The following is a 23,064-nucleotide window of genomic DNA, read 5'->3' as shown; positions in this document are numbered from 1 at the left end:
GGGAGGACCTTAAAGCTTGCAAAAGTAGTCTTGAAGAACTCCAACACAACTCTTCTCTGGCCAATTCTGAAGCATATGAGACCGAGCGTTCGAGACTACTACTTTACTCTTAAAAGAGGAGGAGCATTGGCGACAACGGTCAAAGGTGTTTTTGGTTAAAAGAAGGGATTCTAATATGAAGTTTTTTTCCACGCCTATGCTAACGGACGTCGAGAAACAAACCGGATTGTCAAACTCCGAGATGAGAATGATCACTAAATCTCTTATGGGGATGGGCTTTGCATTGTGGCTACTAAGCATGGTAGACTGTTTCACACACCTTTAGACAAATGAAATAAACCACAAAGCAAGGATACAACATGATTCAATATCGTCTTTCCAAATAATAAAGTGATAAAATACCGGTTTATCGTCCACGGAGATTGTAACAAAAGTCTAATGAAAGAGATGATTTCAGATGATGAATTTGAAGACTTTGATTTGTTACTGAGTTAATTAAATGAAAATAACAGAATAAACCAAGGTAGCATGGGTGTAAGACTTGTGGTGAGACTCAAACACGAATTCCAAATGTTGTAGGGATGCTACAACCAACAATTATTCATAACTTAGTTTCATCATCTATTTTGAAGGTATTCCTCTCGAACTTTCACCATTGCACTATATTATAGTTTTCAACCCATATCTTTATGTAGTATCCGGACCACGGACAATGATGAATGGCGTCATTAAAATATATTGATAAACAAATCTCTTTGTTAAAATTCATTCTCTTGAGTCGTTTCCCATATCATTCAACTTGATCGGGGCCGTTTTCACATACCCACAGACTTACAACTAGGACCAATAGCAAATATATAATTAGTTCCAATATCGTCTTTCAAGTAATAAAGTGGTACAAGTACCGGATATCGTTCACAGGGATCGTTATAAAAGTTTAGATGAAAGTAATATTAAAGAAATGATTTCAGAGGGCGAATTTGAAGACTTTGATTCGATAAGAGTTAACACAACTAAAAATTAACATGAAATAACAGATAATAAAAGCAAGCCAGGGTGCAAGACTTAAGGTTAGATGTAAATACTATTTCCAGTAGACCAATGTTGTCAAAATGCTACAGCATGAGACTATGCTGACAAATTGCTACAACATACAATTAGTAACAACTATTTTCACAATTTATTTTGAAGGTATTCCTCTCGGACTTCACCAATGCACTGATATTATAGCTTTCAATTCATATCTCTATGAGGTATCCGAACCAGTGAAAGTGACAATTGGTGTCCTTAAAATATATGGATAAACTATAATTAAATTAACACAAGTTGGTCTTTTTTAAAAGAAATAGTAATTAACATTAATAAGGTTATAATTGAAAATAATATAAAAAACTCCTAAAATGCTATTTCAAATAATGTTTTAGTAGTCTAACTTATAAGCTAGTTTTTGTCTATTTAAATGAGACTTTTTAAAATAAGCTCAAAAAATAAATTAATTTATATTTAAACATAGCCTTAATTTCATTCGTTAAAAATGTATGTTTAATTTAATCATGTTATAATCCAAATGTATTTTTTTTTAATATTTGTGTGTGGATGCTTGGGCTAGTTTGCACATACCTCGACTAATTTCATGGAACTCTAAATTACATACCAAATGGTAGGTTTTGAAAGGACTTGAACTGATGACAAAAACAGAGTCACCGTGGCCATGTGCTAACCTGGAACTTAGAATAACATATAGACTTTACAAGAGGTGGTTTCAGTTACAAACATAGCTATTGATATAAACCGTACAAACCAAGTAATTGAGATATTTATGTAAATGATAAGAGTTCACTTATTATGATTTGAATATTTATGAAAAATTATTAAAACTCATTTATTATGATCAACGTTGTATATTAGAAAACAACCAAGATATTAAACCAAATATTTAGTAGACTAAATAGACGGTTACGATTACTTTACAGAGTTCATACTAATATAAGGGTTTGTAAGCTCCAATTTCCTGCTCCGCACACTACTGATGACTTATGGGGAGGAACCCTAAAGACCAAATGTTATTATCAATTGAGCTAACCCTTATTAAGTGCATTTTATGCCTTCATCATTTTAGTTAAATTGAATTTTCTTTTTGTCTAGTTTAGTCATTTGTATATATTTTTGTTTGAGTTTTATTTAATTTCGTTTGATGATCGTGAGGGGTACTATTTTGTTGTTTTTCTCAGGGTTTGACAAGTATTTTACATTGAAACGTGTATATGGAAAAATGATGACTTTTGGAGCATTAAATCAACATTAATTTGTTGACAAATGCAATCTTGAAATATGGAGGAGAGTTAGATGGCTAAAATACAAAAAATAAGTTTTTAAATCAAGTTCGATGAAATTTTAAAGAAATAATTCATAAAGAGAACTTTTAGAAGAAATGAAATCACGAGCGACGACGTCTATGAAAAAGAAGCAACCTTCAAAGGCCGATTTCAAAATCAGCATTTTCAAATACGAATTTTATTGGGTTTTTGGACTCTTCTTTTCCTCATTCAACAATCCTACAATCGTCGTTTTTCTTCTCTGGTCCTTTTTTTCCTATGTTTCTAAGATAACTGATTAGATAATTGATTGCTGATAAACTAATTGAAAAATATAAAATAATAAAAATTGATATGTATGAAAGTTAATAAACTTTAACATATTATAAAAACAATTTACTAATAATAAAGTATGTTAAATAATACACTATAGATGGTTAAAAAATTAAGGGAAAAGTGCAATCAAAACCAATGGACTTTCTTGTTTGGAGTGATTAAGTCCTTAGACTTTTTTTTGGAACAAATAAGTCATTGGACATTCCAAAACATGTTAAATAAGTCCTTGGACAATTTTTTGGAACAAATAAGTCCTTGGACATTCCAAANATAAAAAATGATAAATTTTAAATAGTTGATTTGATATTAACATTGATATATATTTTTTCAAATTTTTATGATATCTTTAAATTTATATTTTATTCAAAAATAAAATCATTATTGTTTTCTTAAAACACATAAAATTGTATTATAACATCGATAGAGACAAATAATAAAATAGAACATTAAAATCGAGATATGTCTCATTGCATTGCACGAGTACCCTTCTAGTATATTTTTAAGAATCCAAAATAGGTAGTGTTGAATTGTATTATTTAAAAGCATTCAATTGCAATTATTGTTTAGATTAAAGTTGGATAAATGATGATGACATTTACATTAAATATAAAACAAAAAGATAATTATACTTCAGGTTATCTGCAAAGCAGTGGTCATCTTGAGATTAGTCGGCTCACATAAGAGATTGGGTATCCAAGTTAATCAATATATATATATATATATATTATTTAGCTTAATCTTATGTATTATTAGATTTAACAACTTTAAGATATTAATATCAATAATTGTATATGACTTTATTAACAGTAAAGTGAAAATTACGAATAAACTAAGCCAATGTTGAGAGGACATTTTTCTATGTTCAATTTAGTCTAGTAATATATTTATATATCTATAATTTGATGTACACTGTATTGCGTTAATAATTGTGATAAATAAACAATATTTTATGTATAAAAAATAATTTTTTAATATTTTTTATTAAATATTTTATAATATAATATAAAAAATACTGTATTTAATATGTAAAAATTAGACATATGTGGTCTATTTTTTTCTTACGTATTTGCTTTCTCTTGCTTTCTGGCATCTGTTACTCTTTAAAATGATCTGGTTTGGTAGATGGTGATGGTGGGGTTGAAGTGAAGGCAAACCACTTGGAAAATTTTATTGATGATGGAATTGGCAACCCAGATGTGATTGCTTTTGATACCTCATTCATTCTTCTGATCTAGTTTTCTTCCATCCTCAGCAGATCTAATTCAATGGCAAATTCTATCGGGGATAATACTACCAGCTCTAATGACTCGAACATCATGGCTTCTGCTACCTGCTATGATGTCTTTCTAAGCTTCAGAGGCGAAGATACTCGTCATGCTTTTACAGATCATCTCTATGATGCATTAGGGCGAGCAGGACTTCTCACTTTTAGGGATGATGATGAAATGAAGAGAGGCCAAGAGCTAGAGCCAGAAATCAAGATGGCAATCAAAGCATCCAAGGCGTCAATAGTCGTCCTGTCTGAGAAGTATGCGACTTCTACATGGTGCCTTGAAGAGCTCTGGTTGATCCTCGAGCAGAGGAAGGAGTGCAATCATTTCGTTCTTCCGGTTTTTTACCATGTCGATCCCTCTGATATTAGGAAGCAAAATGGAAGTTTCAAGATAGAAGAAGTTGAAACATCTACAAAGTGGACTCATCATAACGTGATCCGGTGGAAGAGAGCTCTTACAAAGGTTGCTGATTTAAAAGGCTTTTCTCTTTCTGGGTATGTTTTTCTTTGTTCCTATTTATATTTCAGTGTTCACAGCAATACATTTTTATTGATGCCACTGTGATCTAATAATTGTTGGATATAGTCTTCAATAGTTGGAAACTTTGTCCCCCATAGGAAGAGGAGCTAATAGTAATATGAGAGTGGTTTATAAGTCTTATTCTATTTGGTTTATCAAATAAGTAATATTTGATAAATAGGATTTGGGCTTGATTTTCTACTTGATTTGGGTTGACATAGTAATTGTTAATGGATCAAAAGAAAGCACTAGTACGTTGCGGTGTGCAGGTTTCCCAAATCCGTTTTTTTATTTATATACAGTGCACGGGGTGGTTTCTAATCCATGTATGCGGTTTTTGAGTTTAAAATCTAAAATCTTATCCATTATGGATAAGATTTTCTAACAGTTTTTCTGTTACCCATAGTTTCTATATATATCTAACATCTTGTTAGAATTATGATTCCACTCTTTTTCTTATTTTCTCTTCTTCTCTTCTACTTCTGCAACAATATAGATGTTCATGGAGATGTATGATTTGCAGTATCATTCATCTAGATTGGGTTAATCCTGGGAATAAATTAGCCATAACCTAACAACATATAGTGGGGGGCTAATATTATTCTAAGGATAGTGATCTTAATCACATCCTAATCTATTTGTATTCCTATTTTCTGCTTTATTTTATAACAATCTTAGAATAATATTAGATATGACTTCTTTTCAAAACGCAATGAAATTACTCGGTCAAGATGGAATCAAACTTGATCGTTTTGATGGTTCGAATTTTCTGTGATGGAGAGAAGAGATACAATTCTCTCTCACCGCAATGAAGGTTGTCTACATACTTGATCCCGCACTTCCAGATTTGCCGGAGAATACCAATGATGACACCGTTGCTAAGATGGCTGAAAGGAAGAAACGAGAAGAGGATGAATTGATGTGTCGTGGATACATACTCAATTCTTTGACTGATTGTCTGTATGACTTATACACACCACTGAAATCTGAGAAAGAGTTATGGAAGGCATTGGAGCACAAATATGACACCGAAAAATAAGGGGCAGATAAGTTATTGCTTTCAAATTTTTTGAGTTTTCCATGACTGATAATATGTCTATACTTGATCAAGTTCATGAATTTTTTATCATGGTTTCCAAGTTTAAAAATCTGAACATCACCATTCCTGATCAATTGATTGTTGGTGGCATAATTGCCAAGTTGCCTTCTTCCTAGAATGATTATAGGAAGAAGTTGTTGCATACGATGGAGGACTTCACTTTGGAGCAAATTCAGAAACACTTACGGATAGAATGTTGCATCTAGTTCAAAAGTGCACTATGTGAACCAAAGGAAGCCAAAGAATAAAAAGAGGAAGGCAAATTATGATACCAGCACTCCCAATTTCAACAAAAAGAGGAAAAGGGTTTGTCTGAGATAACTTGTCACAAGTGTGGAAGAAAGGGTCACATAAGACGCTTCTATCGATTTCCAAAGAAGGAACAAAATTGGGTGAAGAAGGGGAATGAAGAGCATGAGAAGGGGAATGAAGAGCATGATAAGGACAATGAGAGAGCAAGCGGAAAGGCAAATGTTGTTGAAGAAAAAGACTACAACGTAATCATTGCTATGGTTTCGGATCTTCACATTGGAATGATACAAGAGACACATATGGCGGCTATTGTTACAAGTGATGATTGGTGGTACGATTCTGGTGCTACCGCTCATGTTTGTAACAATCGTTCTTTCTTCAAAGACTATGTGGAAACCATGGATGGACATGAAGTTCTTATGGGAGATCTTCACACTTCGAAGGTGCAAGGAACCAGAAATATAGAACTGAATTTCACTTCCGGAAAGAAACTTGTGCTTACTAATGTTTTGTATATTCCGAACATTAGGAAGAATCTCATTTCTGGATATATTTTATGTAAGAAAGGTTTGAAGGCTGTGATAGAATCGGACAAAGTGATTCTATCCAAAGCCGGGGTATTTGTTGGAAAGGGTTATGCTTGTGATGGGATGTTTAAGTTTAGTATCAATAAAATATCTAGTTCTGACTATTTTGATGTGTCATATTTTAATGTTAACTTTAATGTTGAATGTTCAAATTTTGATGTTTGGCATAATATGTTGTCACATGTAAATTATCAAACCATGAAGTTTAGCATAATATGTTGTCACATGTAAATTATCAAACCATGAAGTTTATGTGTAAGAGTGGTTTAATCTCATATAACAATGAACACAAAGATAAATGTGAGATTTGCGTGCAAGCTTAGATGAAACGAAAACCATTTCCAAAGATAGAACGGAATTCCGAAATTTTAGAACTTGTACATTCTGATATTTGTGAGCTAAATGGTCTTATTACTAGGGGTGGTTGTAGATATTTTATTACCTTTATTGATGATCGTTCTAGATTTACATATGTATATTTGATGAAATCTAAAGACCACGCTTTTGATATGTTTCAAATTTATAGATCTATGGTTGAAACACAAAAGGGAAAGAAATTAAAGATTTTACATAGTGATAGAGGTGGGGAATATTTTCCTACTAATTTCACTAGTTTTTGTGAGTCATGGACTAATACACCAAGTTAATGCTCCATATAGACCTCAACAAAATGGTGTGGCAGAAAGGAAAAATGGAGTTTTGGTCGACATGGTAAATGTTATGTTAGTAAACTCGAATCTGCCACTAAATTTATGGGGTGAGGCTTTGTTAACCGTGTGTCATGTACATAATAGAGTTCCTTCAAAGAAACTGAAACAATCTCCATATGAAATATGGAGAGGAAGAAAGCCGAATTTAAGTTATCTTAGAGTTTGGGGATGTCTTGCATATTATAAAGTTCCTGATCCTAAGAAAACTAAATTGGGTCCTAGAAATTTGAAGAGTGTTTTTGTGGGATATGCTGAAAATTCTAACACATATAGACTTTTGGATTTGGACTCAAATGTTATAGTTGAATCTCAAGATGTTGAATTTTTTGAATTTAAGTTTAAACATGATTCTACACATCTTGATGAACATAGTTCAACTCCACTTCGAGATACATTGATTGACTCATCTATTAGTCATAAAAGAAATTTACCTGAAATTTATAATGAACCTCGAAGAAGTGGACGAGCTAGAAAAGAAAAGAATTTGGGTCCTGGTTTTATTAACTCTCAAGCTTTATCTTTTCTTGTTGAAGGAAATAGAGATAATGTGACTAATAAAATACCCATTTTATTTAATGTTGAGGATGATCCAAAAACATTTTCTGAAGCAATGGCTTCTTGAAATTCTGCCTTTTGGAAGGAAGCTGTTAATGATGAAATGGATTCCTTAATGGCAAATAAAACTTGGGTGTTATCATATTTACCTCCGGGTTCAAAGGCAGTCGGATGTAAATGGGTGTTTAAGATAAAACACAATACTGATGGGTCAATCCAAACTTTCAAAGCTAGACTCGTGGCACAAGGTTTTAGTCAACGAGAAGGTGTAGATTATTTTGACACGTATGCACCAGTAGCTAGAATTACATCTATCAGAGTACTTTTGGCTTTATTGTCAATATATATTCTACATGTACATCAAATGGATGTAAAAACAGCTTTTCTAAATGGTGATTTGGATGAAGAAGTGTACATGAGGCAGCGTTTTGTACTTCCTGGTACTGAAAACAAGGTATGTAAGTTAACTAAGTCTTTATATGGTTTAAAGCAAGCTCCTAAACAATGGCATGAAAAGTTTGATTATGCTATTCTATCTCATGGTTTTTTGCATAATTTAGCCGATAGATGCATATATTCCAAGTTTACTATTGATTACGGAGTCATAGTATGCCTTTATGTGGATGATATGCTAATTATTGGAACTAACATGAAAGGGGTAAATGAAACTAAGGCTTATCTGAGTTCTTGTTTTCAAATGAAAGATTTGAATGAAGTTGATACTATTTTGGGTATCGAGATTCGGAGAAATAGTGGGGGTTATTCCTTAAGTCAATGTCATTACATTCAAAAGATGCTTAACAAATTTAGTCATTTAAGGTTTAAGGAAGCAAATACTCCTTATGACAATTCTTGTAAGCTAAACAAGAATGTTGGTCGTGCAGTTGCACAACTTGAATATGCTAGCACAATAGGTAGCTTGATGTATGCAACTCACTCTACTAGAACTGATATTGCATTTGTTGTGTGTAAGCTATCTAGATTTACAAGTAATCCTAGTTTAGAACATTGGGAAGCAATTGGCAGAGTTTTTGGTTACTTGGAAAGGACTAAGAAGTTTGCTCTACATTATAGTAATTTTCTTGCAGTTCTAGAAGGTTACTCTGATGCTAGCTGGATCACTAGTGATAATGATAATAAATCAACTAGTGGTTGGATCTTTATGCTTGGTGGGGTGGAGCTGTTTCTTGGGCGTCAAAGAAACAAACGTGTATTACACACTCTACTATGGAGGCTGAGTTTATAGCCTTGGCAGCGGCAAGCAAAGAAGCAAAATGGCTGAGAAATATGTTATTGGATATAAAGTTGTGGCCACAACCGATGCCAGCCATTTCTTTGCATTGTGACAGTGAAGCTACATTGTTTAGAGCATATAATAAGATTTATAATGGGAAATCTAGACATATTAGTTTAAGACATGCATATGTAAGAGAGTTAATATCCGATGGAATAATAACTATTATATATGTAAGGTCTTGTAATAATTTAGCAGACCCATTCACAAAGGGGTTTCCGAGGGATATGGTTTTTGGAACAACTCGTGAAATGGGTTTGAGACCTATTGATTAGTCAACAACAATAGAAACCCAACCTTTATCTAAGATATTACTTAGTTAGAGGTTCAATGTGGTAACAACAAATTGTTGATATTTGACTAGGATCACATTAGTTTAAGTCATTAATGTCTAGTGTGGATTTTAGGGTGAGTTTTATACTCTTAATGTAATTCTTTGTAATGTAAGAATACACTTATGTGGATATAAGAAGTGGTGCCGCTTCTAACAAAAGTAAGGGTCAACTTGTGTAAATATTCATGAATCCAGGTTGAGCACATGGCCATAATGGTGCTTTTGTTTTATGAACATCTTTAGAAGACAAGTCTTGTGTGTAACTATTCTGATTATAACAAATAAAATCTTGGCTCAAACGCTATACGCCGCCATAGATTTTGTTATAGTTTTGAGTATCTTACACTAAATGAAAGTTCAAATAGAAAGATACTTTCATGTATGCAAGATTTGTGCGACTGAAGACTAAGTGGGGATTGTTGGATATAGTCTTCAATAGTGGGAAACTTTGTCCCACATAGGAAGAGGAGCTAATATGAGTGTGGTTTATAAGTCTTACTCTATTTGGTTTATCAAATAGGATTTGGGCTTGATTTTCTACAATTGTTAATGGATCAAAAGACAGCACTAGCACGTTGTGCGTGTGCGGTTTTCCAAAATCCGTTTTTTATTTATATACAGTGCACGGGGCGGTTTCTAATCCGTTTATGCGGTTTTTGAGTTTAAAATCTAAAATCTTATCCATTATGGATAAGATTTTCTAACAGTTTTTCTGTTACCCATAGTCCCTAAAAATATCTAACATCTTGTTAGAATTATGATTCCACTCTTTTTCTTATTTTCTCTTCGTCTCTTCAACTTCTGCAACAATATAGACGTTCATGGAGATTGTATGATTTGCTGTATCATTCATCTAGATTGGGTTAATCCTGGGAATAAATTAGCCATAACCTAACAGCATATAGTGGGGCTAATATTATTCTAAGGATAGTGATCTTAATCACATCCTAATCTATTTGTATTCCTATTTTCTGCTTTATTTTATAACAATAATTTGATGATTACTAGTGTTTGTATCTGTGATTGGGTGAATTTTTGTGGATAAATATCACAGTAATGCTGTTGCCAAGCAGGGATCATGCTTGTTAATTATGGGCAATGATGATCATCCTTTATGTCGAAGAATTTGATAAAAAATAGATGAAAATTATGTAGCAAATATGTGATTGCTTGTTACTAGAATATGTAATTGTTAGGGAAAATATGTCCAGACAAGGATTGGTCGATCAAGAACCGAACTACTTGAGAATTGTGAAAAGAGCACTTTCCAAGTTGATATTTCGACCTTATGCCTGGGTTACACGAAATTCAATATGGGATAAGACTCAAGAGAGCACTTTTGTTTTTAGGCACAAAAACGAGAACAAACTAGTTGGAGAATATTCAATGATTGTTCACAAACCCGTGTCTAAAAACATGAGCGTAAAAGATATTGATACTCATAAAAATAACCGAAATGATGATCATGGCTCAATTTTAGGAGTAGTGGACAGTTATAAAGTTGCACATTAAAAGTAGTGGACAGTTACGAAAAACTGCTTAATGGTAGTGGACAGTTATAAAACTGTTTTAACCGTTCCAGACATGAAGTCAGAGACGAGGAATCAGACCCCTTTTGGTCAAGGACGAGAGCCCCTCTGGTCTCACCAACCAGAGCCTCTAGTCTTATCAATCATAGCTTCTGGTCTTACCAACCAGAGCCAAGTCTTAGTAATCATAAGCAAGAACCAAAACCCCTCTGGTTAGTGGCAAGTCAGCAATCATAAGCAAGGAACCAGAGCCTTTGGTCTTACCAACCAGAGCCTTTGGTCCTTAAGCAAAAGAGGCAAGGCAGACCAGAGCCAGAACTCCTTCTGGACTTTAACAACCAGAGGCAAGGAACCAGAGCCTTTGTCCTTACCAGAGCCTCTAGTCCTTAACAACTAGACTCAAGGTCGTCCTTAATAGCCAGAGGCAAGGCCGTCTTTTGATTATTTTTCCACCACAATGCAAGGGGTGCTGCCCCTCAACTCCCAACAGGGTCATACTCGTCTTATAACAAGTGTGCACTCCGCACCTCCTAACTTGTATTAGAACACAGTATAAAGCCCCCTTAGAACTCGATGTTACTTCCAATTACACTTAAATGGCCTGGATCACCAACAAACCTCCCCCATTTTAGTGTAACCCATGAAATAACACATTAAAATGAACAAACCAAACTTGCACATAAATTAAAATATCAAATCGGTTGAATTTCCATGTTAGTATTTTACACATTTCAAATATTCAGGAATCAAGGTGTCCTAAGGATTGAACCCATCAACCCATTTGAATACCTGAAAATAAAATACATACAAGTTTACAATTTTCTTCCAACAAAATAAAATGACACTATTATAAAGTTGTGTGTCCTAATCCTCTCATGATTGCATAAAGGGCCAAGTCCCCAACCATGTTGAAGTGCGGCTACACTTCACAATCACATAGGTAATTCCTTTATTCATGTAGATACTTACATTTTATCAAAGGAATTATTAAGAATAAATTCAGCCTTTCAACTGTAGGACCGAACATTTAACCTGGGATGAAATCAAACATGTGATCCAAATCCAAAAGTGTGAGCTTTCCACATTGAATTCAGCCTCTAATGTCATATTAGAGGGGAATTGGGTGTCTCACCATTAAGGATTTAAATAGACTTTAAACACATCCTAATCACCGACTTGTGCACTAAGTCCCGGGCCAAGCTCTTTGTAAGATGGTCCTTATGATTTTCTTTCCACCACAATGCAAGGGGTGTTGCCCCTTAACTCCCAACAGGGTCATACTCGTCTTATAACAAGTGGGCACTCTGCACCTCTTGACTTGTATTAGAACACAGTATAAAGCCCCTTTAGAACTCGATGTTACTTCTAATTACACTTAAATAGCCTGATGACACTAAAATCACCAACAGTAATTAGAAAAAGAGGATAAAAATACAATGATGGTTGTGTGCATCAGCTGATTGCTTCTTGATGGGATCAAATAAAAATTTGACTCTTGGATGTGCTAAAGAACCATGGGCCTCCATTTTATGCCTTCACCAATCACCACTTGGCTATATGGGCTTCGGTTTGCTTATTTCTGACAAATCTTCTGTTATATGTTCTATTTTGATTTAAGTTTTATATTTAAAAATAGATTCACTTAGAAATTTTCTATACCGTTGTACTTTTTAGAACCAAGGCCATATTTTAATGAATTACAAACTTTTTGGAAAACTTGATATTAATAAAGTTTTAACATATAGTAGATGTACTTCACATTTGGAATATTAGTTTTCAAATGGAATTTGTATTTAGTTTTATCAAAGGATCCCCAAATTTCAGACACTAAACTTGACTTGTGTTGTTACAGGCCTGAAACAAAGCTTCTGAAGGAAATTGTCGATACCGTTTACAATGAACTAGATTGCAAAAAGGTTTATCTTCCACCCGATCTAATAGGGATGGACACTCGATATGAGAAGATTATTTCCTGGTTACATCAACCCAATCTCGAATTTTTAGCAATTTGCGGCATGGGAGGAAGTGGCAAGACAACGTTGGCAAAGTACATTTACAATTTAAATTGGAAAAGGTTTGAAAACATGAGTTTTATTGAAGACATTGGTAGTAGATGTAAAGGAACCCATGGTTTGCTTGAGCTACAAGAACAACTTCTCAAAGATATTTCAGGGGGTAGGAAGAGAAAAATACCAAGTGTTTCTCATGGTACATATAAGATTGAGGAGGCCTTACAAACAAAAAGCACACTAATTGTTCTTGATGGTATTGTTGAATATAGTGAGTTAGTTACTTTACTTGGAACTGGGAAGATTAATGCACTAAGCAAGATTATAATAACCACAGAAAATACAGTTAATTGGTTTAAATTTTCATCTCATAAGTGTGAACAATATAGGATGGAGTTATTGAATGAGGATGAATCATTAGAGCTTTTAAGTCATCATGCGTTTGGATCCAAAATCCCAGAGGAAGGTTTCAAGGAGCTTGCAGCACAAGCAGTAAGGTATTGTGAAGGAAATCCACTGGGTCTTTGTGTGTTGGGCTCCTCTCTATCCAATAGCAATACCATCTCACAGTGGAGAAGTCAATTGAAGTTACTGGAAAAAGATATTCATTCTCTAATCCAAGGTGTACTAATAAGGAGCTACATGTCATTGCAATTTGACTTTGAAAGAGAGCTGTTTTTGCATATTGCTTGTTTCTTTGTAGGCAAAGACAAGGATTACGTGGTAAAGATATTGGAGCCTGATTATTTTGCAGTATCTGGGATCAGTACCCTTATCAACAGATGCCTTCTTTCTGTTTCATCTAGCAATAAGTTGATGATGCATCGATTGCTTCAAGAGACAGGAAAAAACATAGTCTGTAAAGAATCATTTAAGCTTCCTGAGAAACGTAGTAGAGTTTGGCTGAGCACTGACTCTTATAAGATATTGAGAAAAAGAAAGGTAAGATGCTTCTTATGTGTATGTTTATGCCTAATTAATTACCCTTTCACACCCTCCTATCTTATCTAATTTTTTTAATATATTTCTTTCATCTTATTTCCTTTCAGGTTCAAAAACAATAGAAGGTCTAACACTTGACATGAATAAGCTAAAGGAAGAGGGGGCAGCGTCCAAGGTAATACAAAATAAGTAGAGGATGAATTTTTGGGTTCTGTTTTTATTTCTTATTTTGGGTTTAGATCTAATTTTTCATAATTAAGTATTTATTTTGGACTTTCTATTTATTTCATTTTTATATTTAAAAAGAAGATGGAAAGATGAAAAACACAGACGTTTGTTTATGTTCGAGAAGTTTATTTTTATAGGTTTGTTGGGTTTAAATGAGATGTGTGTTATTAAATGGTATAAACAACTTTTAAGTGGTACATGACATGCCCAAGGGCCACGTAACAGCAAAACTCGAATGTTACTAACTTGAGTATGACTTTTATGGACCCCATTTAACGTTAAGAGAGACAAGTCTGTAACTCTTTTATTTTCCTACAGACACCTTTCTTTTGTAGATTACTCTAAAATAAGTCTTGGTAAACGAGCAAGTCAATTATATTGGTAACGGTTGGGTATTAATAAAATTGTCTCGTTATATTTTGGAGCAAGTCAAATGGCACATTTATATGTTCTCAAAGGTATTTTCCTAGAGACCTACCTTTTGTAGTTTACTCTCAAGTACATCTTCATAAATGTGTAAGTCAATTATATTGGTAACGATTGGGTAGTAGTAAAATTGTCTCTTTATGTTGTAGAGCAAGTCAAATGGCACATTTATATGTTCTGAAAGGTGTTAAGTTTGGGTTTATAAGCAACAGAACTATGATAAAAGGGTTAATGAAGAACAGAACTACAAAAAGGTTTATTAATAAAAGGAATGTGTAACGAAATAAGAAATTGTAACATCAACTAAAATGATTATTTTGGCAACGTTCAATTCTAGCTTTCTTTTGCCATTGGAAAAGTATTATCAATCCGTTTCCTAATCCATTGGTTACATTAATGATTGTTAGGTTTTTATCTGTTCAGGCAAGTTCTTTTCAACTATAGTGTTTTCAATTTTTGCATTTGAAGAAGAATAATTGTTTCTTAATGATTAAAAGCTAGGAACAATAGTTGATAATTCAAAGTTGGAACATGCTGAGCTAAAAAATCAAACCCTTTGTCAAATTTTGTCCAAGAATGCAAGTTCGACGAACTTTGTTTTTAATTCTTTTGATAACTTTGAAGTATAAAAGTTGTTTTCCAATAAAATCACAAAGGAAAAGGATTACCATATAATTCACTATGTTCCTTTCTAGGTTATTTTCTTGTCAGGTTTCATTCCTTTTGAATATCTTAATGCTTAAAGATCCATTTATTTCTGAATATGATATACGCCTGCTAACTGTTTTCATGCTAAATCTGCAGTCATCAGACCTCACCACAGATGCACTTGAAAAGATGGAAAATTTAAAATTGCTCCAGCTAAATTATGTGGAACTCACCGGATCCCATGAAAATTTCTCAGAAGATCTAAGATGGCTCTGTTGGTTTGGATTCCATTTAAGAACTATACCCTCTGGCTTATCCATGGGAAACTTGGTGGCTTTAGATATGAGCTATAGCAACTTGGAAGTATTTGAACCACCCATGGTAAGTCATCCAATATCCTCTTTTTATCGACTGTCCTTTTAACTTCTCAGTTTTTGGTGGTCTTTATGTGGATGTACATTGCTAAATAAATGAAGTTACTTTTGTAACAGGTTCTTCAATCACTACAGATTTTAAACTTTAAAGATTCGCACAATCTATTGGAAATCCGAAACATCTCCATGATCCCTCATCTTGAGACTTTAGTTCTTTGGAACTGTCACAGTCTGGTTCATGTTTGTGAAACCATTACAGAGCTTACTAGTCTTGCTCTATTGAACATGACTGGATGTAAACACTTGTGCACGAGGGAGCAGATAAATGTGTTAGAAGAGATAAAAGCTTCTACTTCTGGTGGACAAGTTACAAAACAGCCTCCCTTTTCCTTCCCACATTCATTACAACGGTTATTTCTCAAAGACTGCAATCTTGATTGTACTGATTCTTTTCCTCTGAGTTTCAGTGTTCAACCATTTTTGCAGTACTTGAATTTAAGTAACAGTTTTTTTGAGTTCCTGCCTTGTTATGATCATCTTAAAAGTCTTCGGATCCTTGACTTGAGTAGGAAGAATTTAAATAATGAATATGAATATTATTCAGATTTTGAGGTTTCTGCTCAAGACTTAAATGGCTTCTATGTCTGCCGAGCACACTTGCAGAGTTGTACGTGTATTATTGTGAGTCACTGGAGAAAATAACTTTCCAATCAGCTCAATTCAAGTTGCAAGAGTTGGCCTATGAAGGTTGTAGTAATTTATATGAAATTGAAGGCCTCCTCAAATTGGTACCAATAGCCAAACTAGATGAAACTGGTTTGGGACATTTGAAGTGGCTAAAGCAATATCAAAGTCATGAGGTGCTCCTCGTTGGTGATGATGAGCTCACCAAGGGCAGAAGTTCAAAAGTCCAGGTTTGTTGTTCTTCTCTCAAATACGCATGCATCAGCACACGCAAACACATCGACATACCACCTACAAACTGATCATATATGAATGACTGAACTCACTTGCTTGTGCGGCACAGATGTTGTATGAATTCGATATAATGAGCACATCTCTGCCAAACATAAAGGATTCAAACATGAGAGCTGAGTATATATCAGAATCATCATCTTTGTCATTTGATGTGCCTTCGTGCCCCAAGAATTGGAGACTCAAAGGATTAAATGTAACTTTCAAATACACATTATCAGGTGATGATTGGACATGGTTTGCTAAAATCAGTACGACTAATGGTGTTGACTTGATGTACAACCCCAAAGTCTTTGGTAAACCTAGATTTGGTGCAGTTGGTATATGGTTAGGCTATTGGCCTATCGGGAATATGTTAGATGTTGGAGATAAAGTTAACGTGTCTATTGATGTGATGAGTGGACTGGAGGTACATGAATGTGGTGCAAGTCTTGTGTACACTGATGATAAAATAGCTGAGGAAACCGTGGAAAATAACATGGGAGGGGAAAATTTTCTTGGAGGAGATTTGTCTGGATTTCAACTAAGCACAAGAGCATATTATCTTTGTCGGCGTGATTTGTTTGAGTTGATGGAGGTTGGGAGACTGACACCTGATCGGTTTGGGGTTTTATTTGGTGATAACATTGACTATACAGGTATGTCCCTCTTGTCAAGCTAATTCTAGCTGTATGTAATTGAATAATTGCTGCAAATAGAGAAATTCCCTCTTATCACACTTTGTTACAGAGGTTCGAGGATGGAGAATGACTGGTCGACCTAAGCAGTTGAATCCATCATTTTCAGAGTTGAAAACTGTTGGATGCATTATCCATGGTCCTGAGTTGGTAAATGTGCTTTGTACTATTTCTATTTTGGCATGATTATTATACGAATATGATGAAGGGCCTAAATATAATCTAGTAATTTAGTACAAGATGAATAGGACCTTACCGATTCGGTATGATAAGAACAATTCTCATTGCTCTCTATTTTACCAACTCAAGGAGGGCATGTAATACGTCTATGATTCAAGTACAATTTATATATTTCTCAAATCCCCTTTACCATTGTGCTTTTTGGGAATGATACTTTTAAGTTTGATAGAGATGTTTCTTTTATGTATTCTTTCTCAAGTATCACATGGATTCACGTAAGTAAATAGATTAACTAAATCATTAGAATCTACTTAAATGTCTTGGTACTTGATATTAAATTTTGTTTTAAATAATAGAGTTCTGCTAAACTGGCTCTGTTGTTAATGAAAAACAAACAGGAAGAGATTTACAATATCGCAGAGATGTCTGAATCATCTTTGGTAGATAAAACTGTTGAGTTCACATCAAGCATACTCGGGGAGACGATGAAATCTGGGACTACATCTGCAGTTAGTGATGCAGCAGCAAAGGTAATTAAATATTTAGTAGCTTTAGAGAAATCGACAGAAAATTAATGAAATTTCACTTTAGAACTTGTTTTCCCCTTATCTGTTCTAAGATGTCCCATCTTGAATACATAATTTTGCTATTGTTGCTCTGGTGATTTAATTATTCAGGAGAAAAGTGAGAGTTACAATCTAGAGACTATGGGCATGTCTAAAGCATTTGTTTCTGAGGAGATTACGGAATCTGCTTCAATCCCACATGACGTGAAATCAAAATCAGTGGTTACAAATAAAGTTACTAGAAAGGTAATTCAAATTCAACATTAATCTTATTAGATAACATGAAAGAACATAAACATCCTATTGCCATTCTACTAATTCTAGCATCTGTGTTTCCACAAGAAGTTTGAGGATATACTTCCTGGATCTTTGGTCTAAACTTCATTTTGTATATAGGATGTCTGAGTTGTAATTCATCATCATCATCATCAGTAATAATGATACGATCAACATAGAACACCAATACAATCCTATCACCATCTGCATCGAATACCAATAGGATCATCTTCTCATCTACATATAACACCAAAACAATCCTCTTACCATGCTGTTGTCGTAAAAACACAGAAAGTTTATATCACTAGAAGAAGATTTGTAATTCCTCTTCAAATACTATTATCTTATCCTATTTCTTTGATAATTATTTTGCACATTTCAGTTCGTGATGAAAGTGAAGTTAAGAAACACTGATCCACATAGGGGGGTGATGAAGCTAGGTGTGCTTGCAGGCGTCCAGTCTATTGATTATCAAGAAGGGATTCTAACCGTCACCGGGGATGTTGATTTTACGGAACTGGTAAAGCGTGTGGGGAAGATTGCGCTACATGCAGAATTAATATATTTTGGACCCGCAGAAGAACCCAATAAAGGAGTTGTACTTGGTAAAAAACCCGCAGAAGAACACAAAACAGGAGATGTACTTGCTACAGGACTTCCATATGAAACCATGACAAGAGACGAATCAACAGGACTTCCATATGAAACCAAGACAACAGAGGAACAAATTCTTGTTCCCGACATCATGAATGCAAGGTAACAGCAGCACATGATTCTGCACAAAGTTGGGTTTCAAGGGAGTCGGCTACAGTACAGAAATGAGGGAGTATGGCATGGCATATTGACATTTAGTTTCATCATTTCCTTGCACTCCATGAAAATCACAATTTCTTTTTCACTGGTCTATCGCAACAATTACATTTCCCCGGATGTATGAATACTTGCCATTTCAACTACAAGACTGGTGCTGATTGGTTTGAGCTTGGCTCCAGAGTTCAAAAGTATAAGGAGGTTCCAGGTTCAAATCCAATGAGAAATAAAAATCCCCTTGTGGCCATGGAGGTTCAAATGCGGTGACTCCCGGCTATCTGCAAAACAGGTGGTCACCTTGGATTAGTCGGCTTGCATAGCGGGTTGGATATCCAGGTTAATCAAAAAAAATAAAATACTTGTCATTTCTTTGTATATGGTCATTACAAATGCATCAATGATACTCCCACCTAGGCATAGGAATGGCAATGGGCCTGGTTCGGGCCGGTCATTGGCGTCCCCGTCCCCGAAACTGATAACTAAAACCTTCCCTGTAACCGTCTCGATCTCCGTTGGGGAACCCATTAAGAGTAAAAATCCTTTTTTTCCCGTTCACCGTTGGTTATAACCGAACCCGGAACCGATCTAAAAAAATTACAATATATTAATTTTCACAACTACAAGTTAATTACAATTTTTTTAAAGATGCAAGTTTAAATGTCTCAGAAATAATCGAATTAATTACAAATAATATATCAGATTACAATATAAAAGTAAACAAAAATTCAAACATCATACAACTAGCATTACGATTCCACGGCTCGACATTACCATATGAAATTCGGGTCCAAAAGTTCTTCTCATCCATGGTATGTTACCCCTTGCTCGTTTCACTTGTTGCTTCCAACTCGAATCTATGCTGTAATGAAGTTTTTTCTGTTCTTTTTGTTTGTTTGATCATCAATAATTGGAGGTTCATCCTTTTGGTTAATTTGTTCAAATTAATTAGCATTAAGAGCTCTACACCATATTCTTCAAGATGGAGAATCAAAAATTAAAATATTAAAAAATGATTTATATTCAACTCCGACAACTTTATCATTTTGGATATTTTGAAGAATCTGTTAGAGGCGTTAAATCAAAACACAATTTTCTTCCTCATTTCTTTCAACGTCAAATTGTCAATGTCCCCTCTCTTCATCGATTCCTCCACCATCTCATTGCATGCCTGACGTCTTTATGCTCCTGCAGTTGCCGCCTTACGAAATCCACCACATTCTGGTTCTTGAAGATGTCCCAAATCCCATCGTTTCCGATGATCAACTTTTTCGTTACATAACACTCAAGGTTTCTGGAATGAATATCATCGGTTAACAACTGTTATAAGGAACTAATCAATTTTTGGACAAACTGAAAAGACCTGTAATTTTTTTTTAAATTTTTAGTAAATCACGTCTTTTTTTCATCTTTTCTTTTTTCACGTCTTTTTAAAAAAAAAATTACTCCTACATCTGCAATTAGAAATCAAATTTCATATATTAAAATGCATATTAAATAAAAGAAATTATACTTATTTTAAAGAATTATTAAATTGATAAAATTATTTTTGTATTAGAAGTTCTCAATTTTAGAAAATCAAAGAAGTTCACGTGTATTTTTGGTTGGGCAACACCAAATATCTGATGTTAAGTACGGTTAATACGTGATAGTTATATATTAAAAAAATTTCGTTAGAAATAATAATTATGTTTTAAAAACTAAAATATTGTGAGACATTATTAAATTAAATCATCAATAACTGTGAATAAACTAAAACAATTAAATAAATATAATAATCAAAATATTATTAAAGACGTAATAGCTTAAAGGATTTTATATCGTTTTTGAATTTAAAAAAGTCAGTATATAAAATTTTCTATATTTTTCGACAACAAACGTTTTTTTTTCTTTTTTTTTATTAACCTGGATATCCAACCCGCTATGCGAGCCAACTAATCTTAGAACGACCACCTTGCTTTGCAAATAGCCCGGAGTCACCGCATTTAAACCTCCGTGGCCACAGGGGTATTTTTATTCCTCATTGGATTTGAACCTGGGACCTCCTAGTACTTTTGACCTTTTAAGTCAAGCTCAAACCAATCAGACACCACCCTTGTGGTTAAACGTTTTCTTTATAGTTGCTCGTGTAATTACTTATTATTCTTGTAGGATTTTGGCAATAGTTTTTCTTAATTATTTGAATAATTGAGGTTTTTTAATCTTATAATTTGTATTTTTAGTTTGTTATTATTTTAATTATTTCTAATTTGACTATATATTAATAATCTCACGTTACCGATACTTAATTTTCAATATTTAACTTGCATATATCAATGTTGAACCCAAAAGATATGCGAATTTCTCTTGAATTCTTTTCATTTTCTAAACTTGAGATTTTCTAACGAAACAATCATTTTGTCAATAATAAAAAGTTTTTTATCTAAAAATACACTTATTGTAACACCACATTTCATATTTGCATAGAACATACAAATTTCATATAACATGAAATTCAAATATTACACACTGGTCCCAAATGTATACATATTACTATATAAGCTACAAACTTTTTGCTCACAAATACAAAGTACATGACTTGAATATAACAATTCTCAAGTGCATATATAAACTCAGCTTTCCAAAAATCTAAAGTTGTATGTAAAGCAATAACAATTCTCTTCACATCTTTCATTTCCCTTTACCTTCCATATAAGTCCGGCCTGTAATGTACATTTTTTAAAACAAAATCAGGGTTAGACCATAAGGTTTAGTGAGTAATCCCCTTTTTGGAAAGTCAATCTTTACAAAGATAACATGTAAATAACATTTATTGCATCAAACCTCTTTTTTTGTCGCATCATATAGATGAGACAAACCCATTTCATCGCATCAAATTTAATAACACCTTTTTGTCTCATTAAACACATGATATGTCAAACTTGTCGCATCCCATTGATGCGATATCACAATTTCCTCTCACCATTCAGATGCAATAAGACATTTCCTTGCATCGTTCAGATGCGATAACTCCCTTTTTGTCATATCACACACATGCGATAACTCAAACTCCTCGCATCATTCAGATGCGATAACTTCATTTTACTCAAGGATGCGATAAAATAACATTTTGGACCCATCCAAAAAACTTCATCCCATGAGACACATGCGATAAAAATCAATCCCATCGCATCATAGAGATGCGATAACAATAACCCATGATTAAAAGATCATTATTTACAGAAATTGACTATGTCACCCTTATCCCAATATATCCAACTCCTGATTGTCATCCTTATTATAAAATATACACGGCTCCGGTTTATATCTCCCTTATTACAAAATATATTCAGCTCCTGATTATGTCATTCTTATTACAATCAATTGATAATAACATATCAAAACCCAAATTTATGCTAACACATAGTACATAATAGTTTTGAGAACACCCCAAATACGAAACCATAAGGTTCCTTATCAAAAGCAAATGAAATGATGTTTTTAAAGTAAAAAAAACTCACCTTGTAACACAAAGAGATGGAAGACTTTATCAGGCAACAAATAATCAGATAAAATCATGTAAACGAATTCTTCTTCTTTTATGTTTCTGTTTTCTTCGAACCGGGAACAACTCACCAACATTCTTATCTTTTTTCGAAGAATAGAAAGAAGAGAAATTTAAAACACACACACAAAAACACAAAAACACACACACACACACACACACACATATATATATATATATAGGAGCGTTTAAATGAAAACTTGACCCATTTGTGTAAATCGTGTAAACCAATCTCATTCGTCCATTTTCTTGATCAATGGCCTAGATTATATTATTTTATTTTAGGAAATTAAAAATTAAAAAATAATCAATATTCATTTTATTTAAGAAAAAAGGGTAGAATCGGTATTCATATCAAAAGCCCTCGTTTCCTATTTCCAAATACTCCCATTGTATTTTAGGAAATTAATATTCATTATTTTATTTTAGAAAATTAATATTCATTATTTTATTTTAGCATGTTCATTATGAAATTATTTTTTCAAATACTCCCATTGCATATGAGTTAATTTTCTAAAAGAACAAATTCCATTACACACCCGTTTTATTTCATTCTACAAACTAAACGGATTAATTTTAAATACAATGCAACTGTGCTCACTACGAAA

At 33.6% G+C, this 23,064-nt stretch overlaps 2 protein-coding genes across 2 annotated transcripts; both read left to right on the top strand.

Annotated features, from left to right (window-relative positions):
- Positions 1-3,811: 3,811 nt before the first annotated feature.
- On the top strand, positions 3,812-17,970 carry LOC112502048 (disease resistance protein RML1A-like; the record flags this gene model as incomplete). The annotated part of the gene is made up of 10 exons (XM_025105862.1): positions 3,812-4,419; positions 12,657-13,751; positions 13,858-13,930; positions 15,214-15,438; positions 15,549-15,996; positions 16,044-16,345; positions 16,459-17,044; positions 17,136-17,233; positions 17,662-17,793; positions 17,941-17,970. Coding segments are annotated over exons 1-10 (3,492 nt in total), but the record flags the coding sequence as incomplete, so codon positions are not given.
- Positions 17,969-19,081, top strand: LOC112502054. Its single transcript, XM_025105874.1, has 2 exons — positions 17,969-18,075; positions 18,488-19,081. Exons 1-2 carry the CDS (start codon positions 17,971-17,973, stop codon positions 18,863-18,865), a joined length of 483 nt encoding a protein of 160 aa, XP_024961642.1. The 5' UTR covers positions 17,969-17,970; the 3' UTR covers positions 18,866-19,081.
- Positions 19,082-23,064: the final 3,983 nt, after the last annotated feature.

The sequence above is a fragment of the Cynara cardunculus genome, unplaced genomic scaffold (genome assembly GCF_001531365.2).
Source record: "Cynara cardunculus var. scolymus isolate 2C unplaced genomic scaffold, CcrdV1 Un_Scaffold_860, whole genome shotgun sequence".
Lineage (NCBI taxonomy): Eukaryota > Viridiplantae > Streptophyta > Magnoliopsida > Asterales > Asteraceae > Cynara > Cynara cardunculus.
This window is presented reverse-complemented; position numbering and strand designations above follow the sequence as displayed.